Source organism: Danio rerio, chromosome 15, assembly GCF_052040795.2.
Source record: "Danio rerio strain M-AB ecotype USA chromosome 15, GRCz13ab, whole genome shotgun sequence".
Taxonomy (NCBI): Eukaryota; Metazoa; Chordata; class Actinopteri; order Cypriniformes; family Danionidae; genus Danio; species Danio rerio.
Window position 1 is genome coordinate 22,079,198 of NC_141035.1, and position 26,459 is coordinate 22,105,656.

Consider the following 26,459-nt stretch of genomic DNA (forward strand, 5'->3'; position numbering starts at 1 on the left):
TCTAGTCAAATATTATTTACTGTCATCTTGGCAAATATAAAATAAATCAGTTATTAGAAATTAGTTATTAAAACTATTATGATTAGAAATCTGTTGAAAAAATCTGCTCTCTGTTAAACAGAAAATGGGGGAAAATTAAACAGGGGGTAATCATTCTGACTTCAACTGTATGTATTTACATGAGATCTACACTACTGCTATTTTCATAAATTGTGCCTAGTTGAATTTAGCACCATTTACACTTGATCAGACACATACTATATGAAATACTGTGGTACAATCACGTTTTCATTTCTCTGGATTGATTATGGATGTGTGAACATTACTGTCACAATAAAGAACAACTTAAAGTTTGAGTTTGAGGGGTCATGAACGGTGAAAACTAAATTAATTGTACTGTGTAGAAAATGTTCTTTTTCTTCTATAAACAGCTTATATTGAAGCCAATCTGCCAAAACGAAGGTTGCAGAATGAGCCACTTTGTTATATAATAGTATGTCTAAACTCCGCCTTCACAGATCAATGCCAGCTTCTACAGTACTGCTTGTTTAGCTCCGCCCACTGGTAATACTGAGGCAAACAATGCAGAAACGAAGCATTAAAAAAGCTCTGAAGACAACAACTTGTGAGCAGAGTTCATTTCTGGAGAAAAACACTGCATTCTGAACCCATCATTAGAAAAATATGAATGAACTGAAAGAACTTGGGTCTTTTTATCAATTCATTTTACCACAGCTTGATTTACAAATAAGGCATAATTTGATTTGTATTTGCAGAAAGATTGAAACAATATAAAAATGCTGCTGTGCTAACTACACACGATTGTACCCAGTGTTGGGTGTAATTAGATGTAACTAGTGTAAATAGTTATGTTAGGAAAAAGGAATATATATTTTTTATTATTTTTGTCAATTTTTCTTTTCATTAAACAATTGTATTTGCATTGATTAAGGTGAAATATATTAACCAAACTTTTCTGAGCGTGATAGATATGTCTTGCATACTAATGAAGCATTTTTGCAGATGTAGATGAAGCTAATGGAAAGGCCTAAATGTCTTAAAACTACTGTCACTTGAGCTCTGAAGCTAAACTTCCTGTGAGCAGAGATTGGTTGAAACTGTACACAGAATATTTGCAGTTGGGAAGTTTTATGCTTTAAAGTTGTGCTGAGACTTTGTGTAAGAAGAGAAAGTATGTTTTGGTGTGGCCGCCAGAGGACTGGAGAATGATTAGCAAGTTACAAATTCCACTAAACTCCTCCTGTTAATATCAGCTGTGTAGACATTCTTGAGTCAGGAAATGTAGAGTTGTTGCACACCTTCTAAATGTAATTTATTGCGTTGCATTGAGGATACCAGAACTCTGTTCACTGATTTATTCATCTGTATCCAATAAATGACTAATATTTTTGACATTGAAGAAAACCCTCTCTTGACATTTTTTATTCAACATGCATGAATAATTTATATATGTTCATTATAACCAGTTGCCGTAATTAAATTTCCTTTCCACTGAAAAAAGTGAAGGGTTTACTTAATTTATTTACAGTTATTTATCGTTTATTTGCTTAAATACGGTACATGGATTCACCAGTTCTGTATAAATCAATTCAGAGAAGCATATTAATTGTATTTTTACAACTTTATTATTACAATTGTACATGTTAACTTTATTTTTACAATTTACAACATATAAATAGAAATACATTTTGCAGAATAAATCTATTTTTCAGCTAAAAATTATACATTTATCAAGACATTTGCATATGGTTAAGACATTAATTGAATTGAAATAGTAAATGACAATTAAGGTTTAAATTCAGAGTCACAGTATTTGTTTTCATATATTTTGCATAATAATTATATATTTCATCTAAATAATGATACGATTATCTGACAATTGTACTGTATGTGCTTAAGAAACATTATCCCATTTATGATTCCCTAATCAGACAATTCCTAAGCCACTATAAATAGCCTACATGTAAGTTCCATATGACAGCCATCTTCATTTTGAAGAATACCCTCTTTCACCCCTCCTCCTCCTCCTTTCCTAGATGGGTGGCATAGTGGCCCAGTGGTTAGGACTATTGCCTCAAAGCAAGAACGTCACTGATTTTAGTCTTTACCAAGCCAGCCGATGTTTCTGTGCGAAGTTTACACGTTCTCCCCATGCTCACATGACTTTCCCCCAGGTTTCCCGGTTTCCTCCCACCATCTAAAACCATGCAACTTAAGTTAATTGACTAATCCAAATCAGCATCTACCTGAGCTCAAACTCCCCTCTCACCTTGCAAACAAGACGGAGCCCCAGGCTCAACGATCTTATGAGCTAAGGGCTCTCCTTCAGGACAGCATGCCAAACAAGCTTTATAATCAATCATCAGCTAAGTGTGAGCTCTTGAAATTCTATTGTCTATGCATAGGGGTTTATGTAAATATTTATTATTGAGTCATCAAGTAATTCAATTACTTTTTGAATATCTAAGTTACTTTTCAGACAACGTTATAAGATAAGTAATTTACATATATTGTTTTTGTTTATTTTTTAAAGTAACTTACCCAACACTGATCATACCATATACAGTGTGTGTGAAAATGGTTTTTATTACATGTTCACAAATCATGCTAATATTATTTGGAAAGCTCCTCACCTGTTTGGAGTCATTGGCCATAAAGCTCCAGATGACGGTGTTTTTGTCGATGGAGGTGGTTGGGGTGTACCAGGCCTCTAGAACCACCATTTGCCCCATGATTACCTCCATGTCTTTACGTGGCATCTCGACCCGCTGGGAGTCACCTGTGGCAGCAAAGAAACAGCAGGTGAGTGCATCATGAGGGCAGCCTCAGCAACACGCTTGACTCTGAGTGACATTCGAGTACATTTCACAAGAAAAATATAATCCTACACAAACACAATTCATAATCCATCCAAAATCACACACACAAAGGAACCTCTACATCCCCTCGGGTCCAAATATCATGTCGATTAAAATGAAAAAGATGATATAAGGCTCTCTTATTTCAGTACTCCTAAGGATTTAGAAATGTACATTCTGTATGTAAAAGTAAATTCTATGAACATGAAGCTGTAGAACTCATTAAAAAAAAAACATATACAACAATATACAATAATAAAGTTAAATCATTTTTAAGTAATCAATAAACTGAACCTAGAAACTGAACATCAATTTGTTTGGGTAGTTTAATTTTAACAATGAGTGTGTCTCACACAGGTGAGTGGGCTTGACAAACCACCAGTAGAAAACACACTATTGCATCTCACTGACATTTTAACAGACATTTGCACCAGACACTTTCTTAAAATCACTCCATATGCTTCACATGGGTGAGTGGGCCTGACAAACCACCTGCAGAAACACACTCTTTCACTCAATATATACCGAACACTTTACTTAAACTCCATCTAAAACTTTATAGAAAAAAGCAATGTTTAACTGAGAATGTACCTTAAATCATGTTACACTACTTGTTTTGTTACCTCTTTTGCTCAATATTGTTATGTCTTATGTAAAAGTACATGTATAGACTGGTTTAGGTTATGTGTATAGTTTAAGTATGTATAGTATATGCCAACGTAATCTCATGGCAATTCGTAACTATTTAATTTAATGGCTAATTCGTATGATCTAATTTGTACAATTTAGTACGATTTGCTCATCACCCAGGGGTTGGGTGCTATGCCTCCTTTTTAAAATCGTACATATCCGTATTACTGAATTAGCCACTAAACTGACAAAACATAAACTACTTACGTTTCCTCATGAGATCAGGCTATATTTGCATATAGTTAATAGTTAGTACCGCACCTGTATAGGACTTAATATAACTATTATTATTTTTATCAATTATACAGAATTGACTTATTTAAAATGAAATTGTTAGATGCAAATATTTAATTTATTATTTATTAACTATTAATAGGGCGGCGTGGTGGCTCAGTGGTTAGCACTGTTACCACATAGCAAGAAGGTCACTGGTTCAAGCCCCAGCTGTGTCAGTTGACCTTTCTGTGTGGAGTTTGCATGTTCTCCTCATGTTTATGTGGGTTTCCTCCGGATGCTCCGGTTTCCCCCACAGTCCAAAGACATGCACTATAGGTGAATTGAATAAGCTAAATTGACAATTTAGATAAATAAGCTAAGTTATATTGAATAAGCTAAATTATCTGTTATTTGTAGATGTTTCAGTGATATACAGCACCGAATTAAACTTTGAGCATTCCCAAGGAAAAAATAAACACAATCCTACTGCAACCAAAATATAAATACATCCAAATTCTAAAAACATGGAGCACATATATGACGTTAGTAATTAGACAATACTTCTGAAATAATCAGTAAAACTTTAAAATAGTTTCAAATAACTTTGAAATTAGTTTCAAATAAAACGTTGAGTTAGGATTTTTAGTTCATGCCAACTTAAGATTTTGACAGTCTCCTCAATAGCAATCAAACAAGAAGTCAATAAACTAAAAGTCACAAAAAAGTACAGACCAGAATTAAATTTTTTTGAAAAATAGGAACCAAAGCAAATCGCAGTTGGTGCCTTGAGTTAAAGAAAAAAAAAAAGAAAAGAAAAAAAAAGTATATATATATATATATATATATATATATATATATATATATATATATATATATATATATATATTTGAAGAGTTCAGATGCAAAAAACCTTTAAGTGCAGCCTCAAATTTCAATAGAAAATGAACATTTTTCTTAGCCTCCTTTGTTTATGTTAAGTTATTTCACTCTAAAGAGCAGGAAAATAACGTATTCTTTGCCATAAGTGTGATATTATTGATCCTACAAACAGTATCCTGATAAAAAATGCTCATTATCAACTCTTCATTTACAATTTTAACCTAAATTACATTAAACTGACCTAAAACCTCACGCTGAATCTTATAAAACCTTTTTAATTCAACTGAAATATGGTTAGCCCCTTTCAATAAGTAAAATACGTTACATTAACACAAATTTTTAGTGTGGTTTATTAAAAAAGCTTAAGAAATCTCCATGAACAAGAACATCTCAATCTCTCATGCATTGTTTCCGCTGAAAGGAAACATGTTGAATGGATATCAGGACTCACTCACAGGGCAGAAAGTCTCCAGAGCTGCTGAGCTGGAGTTGGATCAACTGATCCCAGCATTCCCAACTCTCCTGATCAGCCAGTTTGATGGTGAATCAATCTCTCCCAGATAAGCTTACGGATGCTGGAGCTCTGCTGAGCCGCGCGCTGCTGCACTGCTGCTGTTTTCCCTTCACTTTCAGCTTTAAACTCAATCTGTGAGTGACGTAAAAAGATGCCAGGGTCTCGCTTTAGGCTGAGCGATGCCCTTGCACTGTTTTGTTGTTATTGCTAATGCGAATCTCCATTTTTTAATTTCTGTTGTGGATCTGAACTATAGTAATCCTCCAATCCACGGCTCAATCCCGCAAGGCATTTCTCCTGGCTCACGTGAAATAAATCGAGCTCAGCTGGACTTAGAGATGATGTAATCGACGGCTCCTTTGACAAGCAATGTCTTCATTCATATTCTCATACAGAGATAAAGCTCCCAGATTACATCATCTGAGAGGAGAAGGGTCTAAACACAAGCAGATTCTTTATGATTTGTCCTCATTTTACCTGACAGAGTGAGTGATCGATAGATAGATGGATGGATGGATGGATGGATGGATGGATGGATGGATGGATGGATGGATGGATGGATGGATGGATGGATGGATGGATAGATGGATAGATGGATAGATGGATAGATAGATAGATAGATAGATAGATAGATAGATAGATAGATAGATAGATAGTTTAAGATGCAAAATGTATCATTATGTTCAATGAGTGAGGGACTATTTAGACCTCATGCCACTGATGGGATGAATGGTGCATATAACAACTGAAATTGTGAAAGAATAACAAAGTGTACTACAGCATGTTACGTTTTCAAATTCATTCATTTATTTATTTTCTTTGTGGCTTGGTCCCTTTATTAATCTGGGATTGCCACAGCGTAATGAACCGCCAACTTATCCATATATGTTTTTACGCAGCAGATGCCCTATAAGCCACAGCCCATCTCTGGGAAATATCCATACACCCTCATTCACACTCATACACTACAAACAATTTAGCCTACCCAATTCACCTATACCACATGTCTTTGGACTTGTGGTCTTCAGCTCTCAACTGATTTCATTGAAATTACTTGAAAAAATGTCTGTAATAAAATCTAATCAATTTTATTATAAGAATTTAGCGTTTATTTCTGAATAATTTAAAAAAGAGAAAACATTAATTAAATCCAACGTGATTAAAATGAGCATTTTCAAACTAGCCAGAGGCATAAGTCAAATGTCAGTCGCACCGAAGAAAGGCTGCCCTCGTCGGATACACGATTGATAAGCGCCCGTCATGACCTGGAGGTGGACATCTCTGCGACTGTCAAAGAATATTTTAAAATAGCTCAACATGTACGTTGGCGGACTTGAGATGCAGAGCTGAGTTGACCGTGATATCGAGGTTCTTGTCTGGTGAAGATTGGTACCAGAAAGCGGGTAAGGCAAAAACTAAAGAAGCTAAAAAGTAAAACAAACTGGTAAATAACAGGGTGAGAATGTGGAAAAATCTCAAAACGTGGTAAATATAAGAGGGCTTTTATTTTTCTGGATTGCTTTTTAAAACACTGTGTTTGGGTTTAGGGAAGTGCGTGGGCGGGTCAATCGGTGCTTCTTAAAACACTAGTGGTTGGGTTTAGGGAAAGGGCAGCGTGGGGGGATCGGTCGGTTAGTCAGTCAGGTGGATTTACGTGAGAACAGCAGGTGCGAATGGCACTCGCTAAAGAAATTTGAGATCTGAAAAAAACATATACATCGGCCACTGGTGGATTTGCGAAAGCAAAAACAGCAAACGTAGCTCCTGGGATGTATTTTACTCTCTCCAAAAATGCATATAGGGGTATGAAATCAGAATGAGCCTGGGTTGGACATTGCATCACTGAGATTTGCAGTCTCAGCTTGCATCATCAAGGCTGCATCCAGATATTATTGGGATTTTTGCCCCTTAGATCACAGAGATTTCAGAACGCATTAACTGGCATTCTGTTGGCTTATTATGGGTGCATACATTAATGTAATGCGTTCTTACATTAAATTAATCTCACATTTTAAGTTTATAGTCCCTAAAAGGCAAATAATTTAACTTAAAATTCAAATAATTTAACTTAAAATGAAACAACATTAAAAGCAAATGGCACTGATGTAAGATATATTTTTAATATTCATGGTCTTTAATTTTATAATGGAATGATTTGATGAAACTTCAGTGTTCTGCTCACTACTCTGAGTACTTTTAGAAAGGTGACATTTTACTTACTTTGAGTATCTAACATAACAGAATATAACAGATACTTTTACTCCACTTCCACTACTTTTTTCTCGCAAGTAATGTTACTTTTACTTGAGTATGATTTTATCTCTCTTTTCACCACTGAATGCATCTAATAACTAAACAATATATAACAAACTTAATCTTTCATAGCATATTTAGAACCAATATGACTTCAGACCATCTGACTTGATCAAAACATGACCAGAAACAATATTGTTCTTGTTTCTGTCAGCCAGATTTGTTTTGCACTTTGTCAACCCTTAATCTTTTTAGTGGTAAAAGCTCAATCTTCCCCTTCGTCCCATCCTGGGACTTTGGAGTAAGTGTAAGTAGGACATGCGTCGCCTGGGCTCATGAAAGCATGTCAATGTGTGCCGTCTCTCTGATGTGCTGCGCTCAGCAACTGTCTCTGTTTTCCCAGGTTTATCCCTTACATTTTTGATCCATAGTAGTTTATTAAATCAAGGAAAATCTTCCGTAATCCCATCCCTGGCTCCATCTGTGCACCTCTAAACTGACACACGCAGCACCTGACATGCACACCTTCGTTCAAGAGGTGACACTTGGCCACATTGGCACATTAAAACACTCCTGATATTTAACAGGTCATCATCATGATTGAATGCATGTTATATTAGTCTGTTTGCATTGATCTTTGGGATTAATATTGGGCAACAAAGTGTGTATTTTAGACATTCAGAGGGTCAAGGCAAAAGCAATGAGTAAAGGCATCTTTTTGAATATTCTTTGTTACTTTCTAAATGTAAAGAATGGATTAATAAGGTCCAGTCCAGAATGTTGCAGTAAAAGAAGTCTACCTAGTGAGGGCAGCACAATACAGCAGGAAGTAACAAAGAGATGATGATGATAGATGAGGTTAGATTAACAGATTTAGCAGGTCATATATCAATGCCACTGAGTCTCGTGTGCATGCAAGGAAATCAGAAATCCAGATGAGGCCAACGTCTATGAAGACAATTTAAGTTAAATTAGCTTAAAGACTGTCACAAAGAACAAAAAGGTAAGAATATCTCTTTCACACTATTACAACACCACCAGCCTGAACTGTTATACATGCTTTTATTGTTTACACCAAATTCTGAGTCCACCATTCAAAAGTCACAGCAGAAATCAAGACTCTTCGGTGACCAAGAGAGCTAAACATGCTAAAATTTAACAAAACACATGCAATTAAAAATAAATAAATAAATAAATAAAAAACAGCTCCAAATTGTCACAACACTTTTTTTTTTCAAACGCTCTGCATTTTTCTTAAGACACAATGCAAATTTTTCAAGGAGACCCTAAAACGTGACAGACCTGGCTATTTGGGTTATAGTTATTAGGGCTAATAAATACTAAAGACAAGGGAATTGGCATATTAAAATTAACAAACAAAAAAACTCACCTCTCAAACATCATCTACAACTTCACTGAGCAATAGTCACAGCACAGCAGCATCCATCATGTTTTTGGGTCCACTTGAAACATTTCCATTCTTTTTGCATTGTGAGAAAATGCAGTATGTTTTTTTAAAAATGTGTTTGCGTTGTGATGATTTGCAGCATGTGTCAAATGGATGAAGATCTTTTCTCAATTTACTGGCGTTTTTTTTAATTGCATGTGTTTTTGTCATGTTCCTGACCTGACAGTCTTGTATGTCCTGTCAGTGTTTAATGTTTGCCTGTTTGTCCTGTGCTTCTTTACATTGCTGTGTCTTAATTTTCGTTGCCCATGTGCTCCTCTTGTCTTTCCTCCTTGCTTTCAGTTACCCCGCCCTCTTATTTAGATCTTGTCATCCTGATTGTTTTCACCTGTCTCTCGTGTGCTTTGTTCTATATGATGTGCTTTATGTTTTCATTTCTTTGCTGGTTCGTTCCATGTGAGCTTGTCTTATTTCCTTGGTTTGCATCTTTACTGAGCTTAAGGTCTTGCCTGTTCTAGTTCGCTTGTCTACTTATTGTTTGTTTGTATCTACTACTTTCTTTTGTTTGTTTCTAGTGTTTACTTAATTTTGTGTTCTAATCTTTATTTTACTTTTACCCTTAGAACCATTGTTCCATTTACTGTCAGTCCCAGTCTCCTTAATAGTTGATTATTAGTTGTTGTTTGATTTGTTTAATTACTCTCTTTAAGATTCTAGAAGTCTTTATTTTAGTTTTGTTTCATCAGATTGCTCAAGTCTCTCTTTCTTTCTTCTAGTATTTAGATTTGATTTTATTTCAGATTTAGTTATTTTATTATATATTATTGCTGCCTGTTTGCTGTCCTATCTTGTCTTATAATTTTCCTGTCCTATCCCCTGTCCTGACCTCCCTGGTCAGCCAGTCTGGAGTTTACTTGGCCCGTTCCAGGATCTAACTCTGGTTTTGACTACTGTTGCTCCTACTCCTGGCTGGCTGTTCAATTTAGTACCATCTTGTCACTACCACTGGCTTCCCTGTGTTGTTGCCCCTACCGTTTGGACCTTATCATCCCCTTGTGTGTCTACTTGTGCCTTATTCTGTCAATAAACCCCTTTGTATAGTTCATTGCTGCAACTGGGTCTGTTTTCTTGCAATCACCCATGACAGTTTTGTTAAATTGCAGCACGTTAAGCTTTCTCGGCCACCATAATAATCAGATCGGGCGGCCTTTTAGAATCTTGAATTGTTCAGTTTTGTTGATTTTGTGTGACTTGTATTCTCTGCTTCTCAACTGATAGTAGTGTAAAGGGAGTGTTCTTCTTCTGTATCTGCTTCAAAATTAGACATGTTTAGAAATGCTCTTCTACATACCTCAGTTGTTAATTCACTTACTGTTGCCTGTGTGAAAATCTCTGTAGATCATCTGTCTCTGAAATACTCCAACCAGCTTGTCTGCTACTATTAAAGTCACTTAAATTACCCCCCCCCCCCATCATGATGCTTGCCCACTTTTGCTTCATCACCTTGCCTACAGTATACCATGCCTAAATGCCTTGAGTTTATTGCCATGTAATCGACCAATTATTAAATATTTGCAATATCATTCAATTGAAGATGTCTATATGGTGACTGAAACAGCTTAACATGCTGCAATTTAAGGAAACACATGTAATTACATAAATCTCATGGAAAAAGCATGTGTTGAAATTTCTCACAACGCAGACAAATTAAGAAGAAAACACTGTGCAGTTTCTCACAACACAAATACCACAAAACACAATAGAAATGTTTCAAGGGGACCCAAAAAAACCTTACGAAACATTTTTTTCATTTGTTTGCATTGAGATAATTTGCAGCATGTTTTCTTTATGTGTCTGTGCTGTGAGGATTGGCAACACATTTGCAGTTAAACTGCTGAAAATCTTTTCTTAATTTGCTGGTGTTTAATAAAGGGAACTAGGACTAATAAATAAGGACTAAGAATAATAAATGGCAGGAAATGGTGAAACTACTTGCTCTACAAACAAGTATGTATACAAAGCAGAATAATATAACAGGAAAATATCAGTTTGCAACATCGAGACAACATTAACAAGCTGGTTTTCACATCTAAAAATGAATGGAAGTGAATGAGGCCCGAAGTCTCGAGGCAAAGAGATTCAAATGGCTGTGCCCACTCGTACACAAAGAATAAGGTCAATATACACCAATAATCTAAACTTTTTACTTTCAGTTAAATCAGTAATTTTAACTACACAGCTGAATCAGTCTGTTTCATGAGCATGCTTTTTTCCTGAACTAGTTCATCCAATTCAAGTGATTGGAGTGATCTGATTCAGTTCAGCGATCCAGATGAAACAGATCTCAGCTTTTCAGCTCAGCGGAGGGGAATAAAAGCTGAATGTACAGTATGAGCTATCCAATGGCTTCTGTACATGTGTAATGATGATGGGATGATGAGCAGATATGCTTTATACTGTACAAACTGATGGTTCATGAATAACAAGCAAAGATTCTTTGAAATTCTAATTTTAGGTTTCACTGAAAAAAAAAAATAGAATGAAAAAATGATGGGTTTGTTCCTGCCACATATTTCAAATATATAAAAAAGGTTGGAATCAAAAGCTTAGTGGGCAGCGTTCCAACATAAAACATGATTGTGTTTCTGGAAACCCAAGTTTGAATACCAGATGGGGACCTTTCCTAATCTTGTCCCCCTTACTCTGCCACATTTCTTCCACCCATATCTACTGTCCTATTAAAACAAACAATTATATATTCAAAATAAGAATAATAACACTAAGAAATTGTGACTTTTGAAGATTTTTTCATGACAAAGTTACAAATTGCTGTCAGTGTCTATTTTTAGGTCTTCTCTAAAAGCAAAACAAACATCAGTCTGTATATCCCAGGTGCTAAAGGACAAACAAGCAGCCTTTATCAAATCTCTTTCCTGAAAAGAAAAGCAAAATCCTTGAGCTGAACGTTGAAAGGAGCTTACTATCATTAAACAGAGACCTATTGTCTTCTAATATAATCTCCTTTTTCGCTTGTCTCCGGCTCACAAGGGTTGTGTGATAAAGCTTTAGCATGAGCGATCTGAGCCAGCCTTAAAATACCTGCTAATCTTGGGCAGCTGCACATCAGAAAGCACTTTACTGAGGTATGAGCGATGCGGCTCAGGTCTGATGAGTATGACTGACCCTTCCCTTCTTATTTCAGACTCTATTGTTAGAGGAATGCCGGGTTTAATTATCAGAGTGTTTACATCGAGTGCCGAGAGCGAGGTCAGTGGTGTATGGTGACACGGAGAGAAGTTTGCTAATATGAGCAAACATAAATGCAATTTCTTGTAAAAGAGGAGTTTATGGGTTAAGCAAGATTTTTTTTTGACAGATGGCAATTGAATAATAAACATTTGGCGAAAGTTCTTTTAAATAGGATTACATCAGTTTAATCTCTAGTGCTATTTTAAGCAATTTTCAGTGTGTTGTCACATCAAAGGGCCTCTAAATCCCTTCAAGTTTAGATCAATTCTTCATGCATACATGGACACAGACAGGATCGTCATCAGGGGAGGACAGCCGTGAATACTGCCCTGAGCCTCACATGGTCCCTAAGTTAAACATACTATGTCAAAAGTGTGCTGCAACAAAATCACGTTTTAAAGTTTTATTTAGAGTTATCTTTATTATTATCATTGGCACTGATCCAAATGTGTGTGCAATTTAAGATTATCAAACATGTCGGTGCCAATATCCTGGTGGTAAAGTGCACTGACATGTAGCACTAAGGTGCTTACGGCGAACCATGTTTGATTCCCAGCTCGAGGTCCTCTGCCAATACTTCCCCTCTCTCTGTTCCCCATGTATTCATGTCTCTTCTCCACTGCCCTATATAATAAAGGTAAAAAAATACTAACAATTCATATATATATATATATATATATATATATATATATATATATATATATATATATATATATATATATATATATGTGTGTGTATGTATGTATGTAATGCATGTGTGTGTGTGTCAATAAAGATTATCAAATGTAGCTTTTGTAGAAAATATGGTACAACACATGTCTGAATTTGACAAAAAATACAGATACAAATAAATTGTGAAATGTTATTACAATGTAAAACAGCTATTTAGCACATTAATAAGCCTATATTTTAAAACGTTGTTTTAATGTTTGAAATGCAAAGCTGATCTTCAGTGTCAATTCATCTTGCAGATTTTTTTTTTTTTTAAATTGCCGGCCAAGAAAAAAAAACTTTCTATTATAAATGTTGAAAGCAGTTAGAAGATGGTAAAAGAAGGTAATATGCTGGAGAAAATTGAGTGAAAACAATTGAGAAAAAGGTAAGTTGTGTTAACTATAAAAGTAAGTTGCAGTAACTACAAAAATCTATTTGCTACAACTAGAAAAAGTATATTGTGGCGACTAGAAAAATTAAGTTTCATTACCTATAAAAAATTAAGTTGTAATAACTAGAAAAATTAAGTTGCACTAACTATAAAAATTAAGTCATAAGAGCTAGAAATATTAAGCTGCAGTAACTAAAAAATTTAGTTGCACTGACTAAAAAATTATTTATAAAACAAAAAAAAATAAGTAACTGTAACTCGAAAAATTAAGTCATAAGAACTTGATTAGTTGCACTAACTTAAGCTAATTAAGTTATAAGGACTAGAAAAAAAGATGTACCAACTCTAAATATCAAGTTCTAGTAAATAGAAAAATTCAGTTGCACAACTGGAAAAACTAAGTTGTATTAACTAGAAAAAATGTATATATTAATAATTTATGAGAACTAGAAAAATTAAGTTGCACTAACTAGAAATATTATGCTATAAAAACAAGAAATGAAGTAATAATAATATAAATAAAATAAGTAATAATAATAATAATAATAATAATAATGATAATAATAATAATAATAATAGTTAAGCTGCAGTAATTAGAAAAAATGAAGTTGCTGGAACTACAACAATTAAGTTGCAATAAATAAATAATTAAGTTGCAGTAACTACAGTAGAAAAAATAAATTATGAGAACTAGAAAATTTAAGGGTAACACTTTACAATGTTGCATTAGTTAACATTAGTTAATGCATTAGTTCACATGAATCAACAATGAACAAAAACACATCTGTTAAACATTATTTAATCTTTGTTAATGTTAACTAGACATATTAACATGTTAGATAATGCATCTATTTTTTAACACTCTAGAAAATGCTGTGAATAAGGCAGAAAATATTTTTAGTGTTTATAATAAGGCATATTCCTCGGTTAAAAGGGAAAAAAAAAAACAATCAGAGTGTGCATGTGAATAAAACTGTGACTGTTGGTCTAAGTAAGTGCTACAACAGTGGAAATGTTTGGCTCAGTGCAGAATAAAACTTATTTTTGGAAAAACAGCCTTTAAAATATGTATTGTTATTGAAATTTACATACACAAACTGACAAACTTCTATCAAACAAATATTTAAAAGTGTATTTTGCATGTTTTCTCATCATTAGACCATTGAAAAAATAAAGAAAACAATACATACATAAAATACATACATTACATAAAAAAATAAAATAAGAATAATTCCCTGATGTGTCTTGCCTTGATAGTTTTAAAGCTTTTATTTTAATCAGAAATCTTTACTGTTAAGTTTGATCTTTTTTTTCAATCTTATGCATCCTTGCTGATAAAGTTCTGACAGTTTTGAGAAACATTAATTTATAAAATCTTACAGCTGTCATCTTACACCGCCACAGTGCATTTTGGGATAGCTGTGTCCATTAAAAATGAACGTCGTGCAGCTGAAGTAACCCAAAATGAAATTTCGAGCAGAGCTTTTCTCCTCTCAGCAATACACAGCCTCTTCATCTCTCTTCGGCACAAAGATACGCCACTATAATAACTAATATTAATCTTAAAAAATAATGCGTCAAACAACAGAGGCCATATATTGTGATATGACATTACGGGAGGAGCTAAAATAGAACGACTGCAGGGCTTGTGAAAAACTTATCAGCCATAAATACGGTCTTAAATCAATGTGTCCATATTTTATGCTCTCAGTCATCATGATCTGTCAGCTGGCCTTTAAAGGAAACCGAAACATCAGAAGCAATACCTTAATATACCAACAGTTAATAGAGTCTACAAGTTCTATCAATAACTGATCATAAGGCACAAGCAGACACTGTGATGCAGACAGATTTATAGATTTTCAATAAACGTCATTACAAGAGGCCTTGCTTTGAATAATCTGAGCGGCGACCAAGATCATTAGAGTTGTTTACATGTCTGACTGCTCTGGGATTGGCGCACATGCTTTGTTTTGACTGGTGTGTAAGACGGGGAGAGTGTTATAAATCTAAAGAGCACTGCCTAGAGTGTGGAGAGCATCAATCAGCATGAATGTGACGGCCATGAAGTGCTCTCCATCTCTGCCACTCAAGAAAATGACACCGTTCCACAAAGCTAGCCTCCGGCATATGGACACAATCTCCTCCTACAAATCTGTGCACCAAATATTAATCCATGCAACAGGCAGATGGATAAGGCTTGAATTATGTATAGAGTGAGAGTTCAAGGAGGAGAATTACTCCACGTGTCTAGAAGCATCAAAATCACACTCATCAGGTCCTAATGAAGTCATGAGAGAAGATCATTACAGAATTAGGGAAATGCAAACAAATTCTAAATCAGGGGGCACAACTTTTTACTATGAGCACACTGAAGGTTTTTGCACACTGAAGTGGTATTTTCGTATAATACTTAAGCTGCATATTGTGTTCATCCAATACTGCATAGAGAGGAAGGAGAGATCAGCTCATTATCAAAGAGCTGCGATGGATTATCTCGAAATGCAAAGTTGATTTCTGGAAATGAGTGAAATTTTGATACATTGCTTTTGATACTTCACTCATTTATGTACCTAAACAAATCCTGAACAGAGACTGGCAGTACTATAGACATTAAAATAGATGGAAGCTGCGTTGACGTGGCAAAGCTGTGGACTGAAAGAGGACCATGCTTTCTATTTCAATGTCTATGGGCAGTATGTCAAATGTGTGGACACCAAACAGCAGCAGGGCAGAGATGTGCCAGTCTCTGAATCCATCATATAGGGGTTCTCAACTGTCCGCCACATTCTGTCTTTATTTCATGCACTGTGTTTGTTATGAAGTCAACCCAGGCTCATTCTGAAAACGTAATTCCGTGGACGTTTCTGGAGACTGCAAAATACGTCTGGGAGGTGCGTATTTTTGGAGATTTTGTTTTGGCGAATCCACAAGAGGCCGCTGTGTGCGCTTTTTCATATCTCAAATGTATCCCGCGAGTGCAGTTCGCACCCGTGCTGTTCTCACATAAACCCACTAGAGGGCGTTGTCTACTGACTGTCTGTCTGTCTGACTGACTGAAAGACTGACTGGCGACCGGCCCATCGACTGACCCACCCTCCTCCTTCACTGAACCCAACCAATTTTACCGATTGACCCTCCTACCCACTTACTACCCTAAACCCAATCAACGATTTCAAAAGCCACCCAGAAAAAGAAAGTCATCGTCTAATTTTTACCACGTTTTTGGATTTGACCACATTCTCACCCTGTTATTCACTTATTCATTTTATTTTTTGGATCCTGTTTTAGTCTTACCTGATTTCTGGAATTGCTCTTCCCCAGACTCAAACCCAGTCATCGTTGTCAACTCCTCTCTGTGTCTCAAGTCCGCCAACATACACAACAAGCTAACTGGACAAACTGGTTGCAGTGGGAAAGCCCTCCACACAGAGGAAAGCGGTCAGCCGGTAAGCGCGAAAAGGAACGGTGTCATAATGCCCCATAGCGTTTGCTTAAAAACTTAAATGCAGTCATATGTACCTTCGGCTACATAATTCGCGGTTTCCAGAAACATCCTCGAAACTACGTTTTCAGAATGAGCCTGTGTTATATAAAGTGATCTGTAGCTCAAATGATGCCATTCTGTATTTAGCCTTTCCCTTGTATGGTGGCTCTGAACTGTCAAAACACCTCTCAAAACACTTTTCAGATGCGAAAAGCGTTAAAAAAAATCTAATTTATTTATGACAGACGAAAGTTTCGGATGCAGAATGTGAATAGGATTCTCACAACATGAGGTTAAATTTATTTTTTAACATACAAAGTTTATGGATGGAAATTTCGAATTCAGTGTGCAATAACCTATACTTTGAAGAATCCAACCCAGGCTCATTCTAAAAATGTACCCCAATAGACATTTATAGCCTTTTTTTTTTTGCAGTTTTTGTTTTGGCAAATCCACCAGAGGCCGCTCGTCACCTTAAAATTATAAGGTTCTATCTGACAATTTGGCAAAATTGAGTTATTGACACATTCTTATTAAATGACAACTTATTTACATAATGAGATGTTTTTTTTAATAAGTTGTTTACATTTTAAGACTTTTTATTTTAAAAAAAAAATGTTACACACATACTGTTTGCTATGGAATGCAAAAACTTTAAAGCTCAATATCTTAAAATCATTCAGAACGTAGATAGAACCTTATAATTCTAAGGTGACGCGCTGTGTATGCCTTTTGAGATCTCAAATTTTTCTTGCGAGCGCCTGCTCTTTTTGCAAAAATCCAGCAGAGGTTGCCATCGACTGACTGGCTGACCGATCGACTGACCCACCCTTCTCCTTCTCTAAACCCAAGCGATAGTGTTTTCAAAACCACTGATTGACCCGCTCACCCACTTTTTAAAAAGCAATCCAGAAAAAGAAAAACCCTTGCAGCAGCCAGATTTTACCACATTCTCAGCCTGTTTATTGTTTATATATTGGCTTTTGTTTGTGTGTGTGTGTGTGTCTTTCTGGAATCATCCTTTGCTAGATTTGAACCCTGTTGTCATGGTCAACCCTTCTCCCTCCATGTCTCAAATCTGCCGACATACACGGCGAGCCACTGGACGAACTGGTAACAGCAGAAAAGCCATCCACACGGAGGTAAGCAGTCAGCTGGTAAAGGAATATTGGATTCTCTTTAATTCAAATTTAAATGAATGAAACACTATCAGGATGCCAAATAGTACAAATGAACACGGACACATGGCTCAAGGGTCTACCAGCACGTCTGACCTACAGTACAACATCAAAATGACTCTCATCAGGTTCAGGTAAAGGAAATTCGGGAGAGGAGATCATTATGAACTCTGTGGATGGGATGTGATTCACAGAGATAGGATTAGGACTGGAGTCGCAGAGGAAATTTAATGGCCATAAAAGGCTATCAGGGGAGATGATGCTGCATGTTGCCTCGGGTCCAGACGATATAGATGGAAAACAGTTCGCTCAATCTTTCTGTAAAAGAGTGCAGGGATGGTGTTATCAAAGGCTGCTCTTGGTACACGGATGTACTCCCTTATTCTGTGTTTGCATGCTTTTCATTTATCTTTTTGTTTAAATAAACCTGAACGTTTAATCAAATGTTTCATTTGAGGTCACTGTATACAGTGGTGATTAAAATCTGATAATTCATAAATGCTTTTAAACACAAATGATGATGTGCATGTTTCCTTTCTGACTCTAAACACTGTCATCACTAAAGTGAACATTAGTACAGTTCTCTGCCCACGTTCTCCTCAACAAATGTTAGTCTTGAATTTTAGAAAAGGACCTCAAGTCAGGACTCAAATTCAGGCCACCATGAGCACCGTAGTGCTGTGTGTCAATGCACTAACCACAAGGCACTATCAACGCAGACTTTTTTTTTTTTACTGTGCTTTAAAAAATTAAATGACTCATGAAATGTTTCACACTCTTTTTACGTACTAATATATACATTTGAAGTAGGCTACTAATATGGTCTTTCCCATCCCCTGGCACCACAACAGTACACATTTTCAACCTTTCCCTAATCAAACACGTCTTAATTAATTCATCAGAACATAAGAAGACACTCCAAACCTGAAGTTAAGTCATATTTGACAAGCGAGACATCCAACATATGTACTGTTGGTGTTCTTCCAGAAACAGGGTTGGGAAACACTGATTTAGACCACCTATTATGGCCATTTTTACAATATTTAATATGTCTTTTGGTGTTCCCAGAAGGTGTATGTGAAGTTTCAGCTCAAAATATCATAATGATCACTTATTTTACCCTGTTAAAAATTAAATTTTTTGGGTCAGAGTAAAAAGTAGCTGTTTTTGCGCCTTTCAATGTAAATAAGCTGGATCTCCAGAAATATGGGAATATTTGTAATAGAGTGGTATTTGGACATGTCCTCTTCTGATACATAATGTTAGATTTCAGGGACCAGGAAGGCTGGATTAGGAAAGTTTCGGAATGGATATTTGATAACTATAATTACTTGTAGAGTTTTTTCATCCTTGGTACAAAGATGAATGAGCCACACACACATGACATAAATATATTTGCTATGCACTATAATTAAACATCACACACACACACATGCTCACAAATAAACACATTTAATATAGTGCACTGTTGCTGTACAGGTGCTCATGTGGCAAATGTGACAGGATGCCCATCAAGCAACTTAGAGCTAACATCCACATTATGCGAAAAAGTCATTTTCAAAGATTATATACAGGCTATTTCTTTTGGAGGTGTAGCTGGATCACAAGCTGCTGGTTCTGTTAAATCATTCTTAAGGTAACTTTTCAGCAAAGCCTGACCAGTACTGGCTCTCTTTCACTAAGCAGTCTGGTGTAAAAGGAATTACACCAGACATAAGTGAGTCTCTGTGTAGTGAGGGAGCATTCCCTTTGTAAACAAAACTAAAAAAATGCTAGTGTCTGCCAACAGTCATGGGCAGGGCCTGTACAAGTAAGACATCACACATTGCAGATTCTTAAATCAGCTCTTATGGAGCCTGCTTATGATTTATGGGGATTATAAAAAGGATTGAGTGGATTTTTATCATTGTAGAGCAGTTGCGTACACAAACTGCCAACACAAAATTATGTGCAAAAACCATCATTTCCAACCATCAATTCCACCATCAACCCCAAATTTTGCATAATACGTGTCTTTAAAAATAAAAAAATATCTTTTGAAAAGGTATGACCATGCTGAAGGGTTTTGTGCACTACCTGACAAAAGTCTGTCGTCAATCCCAGTTGTAAGAGCAACAAATAATGACTTGACTTCTAATTGACCATTTAGAAAAGGGGCAGAAGGTTTCCAATGAATCCAATGAATCATCTGTTGAACTGCATCTCAATCATCACAAACACTGCAGACCTATTGGAACCCACATCGACCCAAGATTCTCTTACAAATCAGTCAAGTTCGGTAAAGGAAAAATCATGGTTTGGGGTTACATTCAGTATTGGGGCGTGCAAGAGATCTGCAGAGTGCATGGCAACATCAATAGCCATTGACATGAACATGAACATTATTGAGCATGTCTGGGGTAAGATGAAGGAGGAGGAATTGAAGATGAATCCAAAGAATCTTGATGAACTCTGGAAGTCTTGCAAGAACGCTTTCTTTACCATTCCAGATGACTTTATTAATAAGTTATTTGAGTCATTGCAGAGATGTACGGATGCAGTCCTCCAAGCTCATGGAAGTCATACACAATATTTATTATTTTTTCCCGCTGCACAATGACTTTATATGCTATTGTGTATCTTATTTCTGTTAAGTTAGACTTTTGTCTATGCAATTCAGACCTAACTGTCCTAATTAAATAATTACAAATCAAGGCATGATCATATTTTATTTAGGTAAAATAAGCATAATTTAGAGGCCTTTGCCTTTTAAATAAGCAACTTCTGATACCAAATATTCAACTAGAAGTGAAGTTATTATAGTTGTTCCTAAATCTTGGATATGCGTTGGGACTTTTGTCAGGTATTGTAGTGTCCTTTTTTATTGCTTTTAAAATTACCTCAATTAGGACTAAGAAATTGTAGGTTGGTCTTTAATCTTGATATCCAACATGGATTTAGAAAGAAAAAAACCTGGAGGATCATCCTTTTAACAATGGGAAAAAATGGGGATAAGAATTCTTATCAGCAAATGTAAATCCTAGTGATATAATATCTGCAACAAACACTACATGTTTTCCATGAGCTTGCTGGGATCAGAACGTGTTCAGTAATAGAACTGGCTTTACTCTCCATCATCTAATGTACAGAGGTTCGTGGAGCTCTGATCCTGGATTATACCAGGGACAAAACCGAAATCTAAATAAACTTAGTGGGACCTCAGAGCAGACGCTCTCTCCAGCCATGGGCTCTGGGATAAATATTTAGATGTCAGCAAGGGGAACGGATGTCTTTTCATCTCATTGATGTATAATTTCCAGGGAGTTCAGACAGCTGCTATGGCAACCTCTGAGTTGACATCATCTTTAAAAGTTTCTTTGGGAAGATTAATTAGGCTGTTGTTCAGTCCAACACAGACAAAAACATGGTATAGAGACAGTTTTCATTTAAAATACAATTTCTAGTACATTTCCAGTGGTGTAATTGTATTTTTTTACACGAGAGAATGCTTGACACGGTGCTCACAGAACAGAATTAAAACGCTTGATCTGACCTAGAAGAAGAAGAGAAGCGTTGGGAGTTGGGATGAGCACAAGAGGTCTGTGTAAAATCCCACAGGACTGCCCCGTACAGCTGTGGGACAGACTGGACTCCGTGCTGAGGCTCAGGTGTTTCATCCAGTTGCCAGGCAAGAGCTGAGGAGCTCAAAGCCAGCATGCAGAAACATGGAGAGTTTTGTCATGCGCTCCAGTGGAGAGCTGGAAAGCCTTCAATATGTGGTCTGAAAGCTCTCTTGCCATAGCAGACCCTTGGCTTTCATTTACTGCCATTACTAGAATTACCTTCTGGGATGCGAATTTGGATAACATGCCACAGTCCCATAAATATTGCATAACATTTACACAAAATTTTGGAAATCACCATAATCCAAAATAGCACAATCACTTAAGTTAATAACCTTACAATAACACACTAGTTCAGAAGATTTGCATTGTTTGTTTTTTTCTAAAATTAATTATTACCATGTTTTAACAATATCTTCACAGTCACTTTTAAACAACTGAATACATGTCTGCTGGAATGAATTGATTGTGGCATGGTTTTTGGTGCCAGATGGGCTGGTTTTTGTATTTCAGTAACTTCTGATCTACTGGGATTTTCATGCACACATCTCCAGGGTTTACAGAAAATGGTTCGAAAAAGAGAAAATATTCAGTGGAAGCATGGATCCATCCTGCCATGTATCAACGGTTCAGGCTGGTGGTGGTGGTGTAATGGTGTGGGGCATATTTTCTTGGCACACTTTTGGCCCATTAGTACCAACTTAGCATCGTGTCATTACCACAGCCTACCTGAGTATTGTCTCTGACCATCCCCTCAGAGATCCCATTCCTTCATGACCACAGTGGTACCATCTTCTGATGGCTACTTCTAGCAGGATAACCAGGGCTTAATCTGTGCTGGAACAGGCCGGATCCTGAGAAATCTGATCCAGGACCTCATTTTAATGATCCCCCTCCTCAACCGACCTCCTCCCCGTCTGCTGTTCACTTTCTTCTGCGACTCCCCAACCCTCTTTGTTTTCGTCTGCGACACTTCTGCCCCCCATACCTGCCAACATTTGGTGGATGGTTGGTGAACACGAACTGAAAAGCGGGGGTGGGGGATGTTGAAATTCCGCGAGTTTTGCCAGAAATGGGTCTGAAATACGGGAGACTCCCAGGAAAAACAGGAGTGTTGGCAGGTATGCCCCCCCACCCTCCCCGCTCTTCACCTTTGTCCGTGCCACCCCCTGCCTAACCCCACGCTCTCCTGCCGCTTTTCACTTTAGTCCATGACAGCTCTCCACCATACACAACCTCCACAGTCACCAGACCTCAATCCAATAGAGCATCTTTGGGTTGTGGTGGAAAGGAAGATTTGCAACATGGATGTGCAGCTGACAAAACTGCAGCAACTGTGTGATGCTATCATGTCAATGTGAACTAAAATTTCTGAGAAATATTTGCATTACCTTGTTGAATGTATGCAACGAAGGATTAAGATAGTTTTGAAGGCAAAAGCGGGTCTAACCCAGTACTAGTAAGGTGTACCTAATAAAGTGGCTGGTGAGTTTACATACAGTACATATATACATACATCCATACATACATAAAAATTGACCCCAAACTTAAACGATAGTGTACCAATTACATTATTTTCATCCGAAGGCTATATTTTAAAATTGTTCTCCTATCAGTTTGGTACAGTATGTGTATGTGTTCTGGTCTGTGTATAATGCAAGCATGTCTCATATGAAGATTGACTCATGGAAGATGGTGAGTCACTGTGAATCCATTTTGTCATTTGCGTCATTGATCGAAACCATTAGTCTGACCTGGTCATGTGGATCGTTTTAAGACTGTATTAACACTGCTAAAGTTTGAACCACCTCATTTATGATTATGTATGGCAGTAACAGTTTTAGTGGGTGATTACATAACATGCTTTTTTTAAAGGAAAAAAAAAAACACTTTTTAGGCCCTGCTCTGAAGTAGGAGCTAATTTAGTTCCCCAAAATGTATTCATTCATTCATTGTCCTTTATTTATCTAGGGGTCACAACAGGGGAATGAACTACCAACTATTACGGCATATGTTTTACAAAGTGGATGCCCATACACTCTTTCATTCACACACACACTCATACACTACGGCCAATTTTTGTTTACCCAATTCACTTTGAGTGCATGTCTTTGGAGAAAACCGGAGCACTCGAAGATTAGAACATGCAAACTCCACATAGAAATGCCAACTGGCCCAGCCTGGACTCGAACCAGCAACCTTCTTGCTGTGAGGCGACAGTGCTAACTACTGAGCCACAGTGCCACAGTCACGCTCCAAATGGTATTCATTAATCCATTTTCTTTCAGCTTAGTCCCTTTATTCATCAGGAGTCGCCACAGCGGAATGAACCACCAACTTATTCAGCATGTTTTACACCGCCGATGTCCTTCCAGCTGCAACCCTGTACTGGAAAACATCTATACTCAGTCATTCACACACATACACTATGGCCATTTTATGTCTTTGGACTGTGGGGGAAACCGGAGAACCTGGGGGAAACCTACGTGAACACGGGGAGAACATGCAAACTCCACACAGAACTGCCAACTGACCAAGCTGGGACTTGAATCAGTGACCTTCTTGCTGTGAGGTGACAGTGCTAACCATTGTGGCACCAAATGGTAACCCAAATGGTATTCATAAAACAAAAATCAATCCCAGATTTCCTGCAGTGCAAACACACCAAAAAGGTGTGTATTTTGTTCAATAGTTCTAAGAAGCATGAAAAGTTCCTCCAGTGGAAAATAGCCTATTGTCAACCAAACATACCCTAAATCAATTAAGAAATAGCAGGGTCAAATATGACTGCATTACAAAACAGACGCAAATCATGTGAATGGGCTTTTACAGGAGCTGCGAAACACATTAATGCGAGGATCCTAAATCTTTTCTTTTGCTTCTGGAGACACACGCTGCCTTGTGAAGATAAACCATAGGAACGAGCTTGGAAGATGAATGAATCTTATTAAATGCTTGACATGTTTATGACTCCGCTGAAAGGACAGGTTAGGATGCCCGGAGGGAGCCATGATATTGTCACAGAGCTTTGCAGTTATACAAACAAAACAAAGTAAAACTAACAGGCAATTTTAACAAACCATAGTTACTAGTTTGTGGGCAATGGAGGATAAAAAAAAACATTATGACTATGAGTATGAAATGTATGAAAACATAGGCCTATATAAATTTCAGAAGATCGCAAATTATTTAGCCAGAAGAAAATATGGCTGCATTTCATCTTTAAAACAAAAGCTACGGGGCGGTATGACTCCATTCCACTTGGCGCTTACCAACTGACCGATTACCTCCGTATGGACAGCTTTTCTGCTGTTACCAGTTTGTTGGTGGCTTGCCGCATACAGTGCATCGGCAGTCTTATGATGTGGAGTGGAGTTGGCCGCAACAAAGGGGTTCGAGTCCAGCGAAGAATGGTTCCAAAAAGCGGGTAAGACGAAAACAAAAGCCAAAAAAGAAAAGAAACTAACAGGTTGAGAACGTGGTAAAATCTGAAAACGTGGTAAAAATCAGGCTGCAGCGAGAGCCTTTCTTTTTCTGAATTGTTTTTGAAACACTGTTGGTTGGGTTTAGGGAAGGAGAAGGGTGGGTCAGTCAATTGGTCAGTCAGTCAGTCAGTCAGTCAGTCACAGCCCATTAACATGGGCCGTCAGCGTCAACGCTTCCCATTCACTTTGAATGGGTGAAGTCAAGCAACTGAATTGTGGGTCTGTCTATGCCGTTTTAGTGGCGTTGCTCACTGCAGAAGTTTCTCAACTTTTCAAGCACCAACGGAAGCGTCAACCAATCAGATCGCTGTATGCAAATACACCAGCTCAGGCAGTAGCCAACTGCTGACTAATTACATTGGCTGACTCTGCTATGACAATCGCATCAGCCCCAACTTTAGACACACTCTCTGTTAAGCATTGACGCTGAAGCCCCGTGTGAGTTAGGCATCCTTCAGTCAGTCAGACAACAGCGGTTTCTTTTACGCGAGAACAGCAGGTGCGAATGGCACTCGTGAGAGGAATTTAAGATCTTAAAAAGCATACACAGCAGCCACTGGTGAATTTGCGAATAGAAAAACTGCAAAAAAAAATAAAAATTCCTCCTGGGGTGTATTTGGGACTCTCCAGAAATTTACATAGGGGTACATATTCAGAATGAACCTCAGTCACATTTATTAGCATAAAAAGTGCACTTGTTTTCTTGCATAGTCCTTTAGCCCTTGTGCATTTTCCTTTAGTTTATGTTTGTTTGTGTTACTTTGTTTATTAAAAAAATCAATAAAGAATTTGCATACAAATAGTTCATTTTCAGTCAGTAAGTCATTTTAAGTAATTAATTTTATTTAAAAAGACCCACTGAGTTGAAAATAAAAATAAAAAATATATCAAGAATTGTTATATTAAAATATATTTCATTCATTCATTTTCTTTTCGGCTTAGTCCCTTTATTAATCAGAGGTTGCCACAGCAAAATGAACCACCAACTTATCCAGCATATTTTTTACACAGCAGATGCCTTTCCAGCAGCAACCCAACATTGAGAAACTCATACATTCACACACATACACTATGACCAATTTAGCATATTTAATTCACTTATAGCACATGTCTTCGGACTGTGGGGGAAACCGGAGCACCCGGAGGAAACCTACACAAACACAGGAAAAACATGCAAACTCCACACAGAAATGTCACCTAGCCCAGATGGGGCTCGAACCGGTGACCTTCTTACTGTGAGGCGACTTTGCTACTGACTGCGCCACCGTGATGCCCTAAAATATTATAAAATGTTTTTTTTTAAATAAAATGACATTAAAATTGTTGCTAAGATATATTTTATTGTAAAGAAATATCTAAAACCTAATAATACTTCACTATCTTGTGGCTTTTACTGTATTTTAAAGCGTTTTTATTGTAGATTATTTCAAATAATTATATATAAATATATATATATATATATATATATATATATATATATATATATATATATATATATATATATATATATATAT

The 26,459-nt window shown here is 36.8% G+C and overlaps 1 protein-coding gene across 8 annotated transcripts in view; it reads right to left on the reverse strand.

The window, feature by feature from the left end:
* esamb (endothelial cell adhesion molecule b) overlaps nucleotides 1–26,459 on the reverse strand; it is a 90,805-nt gene that overhangs the window by 33,520 nt on the left and 30,826 nt on the right. For 2 of the 8 annotated variants that reach the window (XM_087284006.2, XM_087284003.2), the window contains exons 1-2: nucleotides 9,059–9,173; nucleotides 2,655–2,800 (exon numbers count right to left, since the gene is read on the reverse strand). In XM_087284006.2, coding sequence (XP_087140132.1) covers nucleotides 2,655–2,780 — 126 coding nt within the window. In that variant the 5' untranslated portion in view covers nucleotides 2,781–2,800; nucleotides 9,059–9,173. Of the gene's footprint in view, nucleotides 1–2,654; nucleotides 2,801–5,119; nucleotides 5,487–8,821; nucleotides 9,174–26,459 lie in introns of those variants that run through there. The other 6 variants (XM_087284004.2, XM_087284001.2, XM_087284005.1 and 3 more) reach the window with 3 other exon arrangements.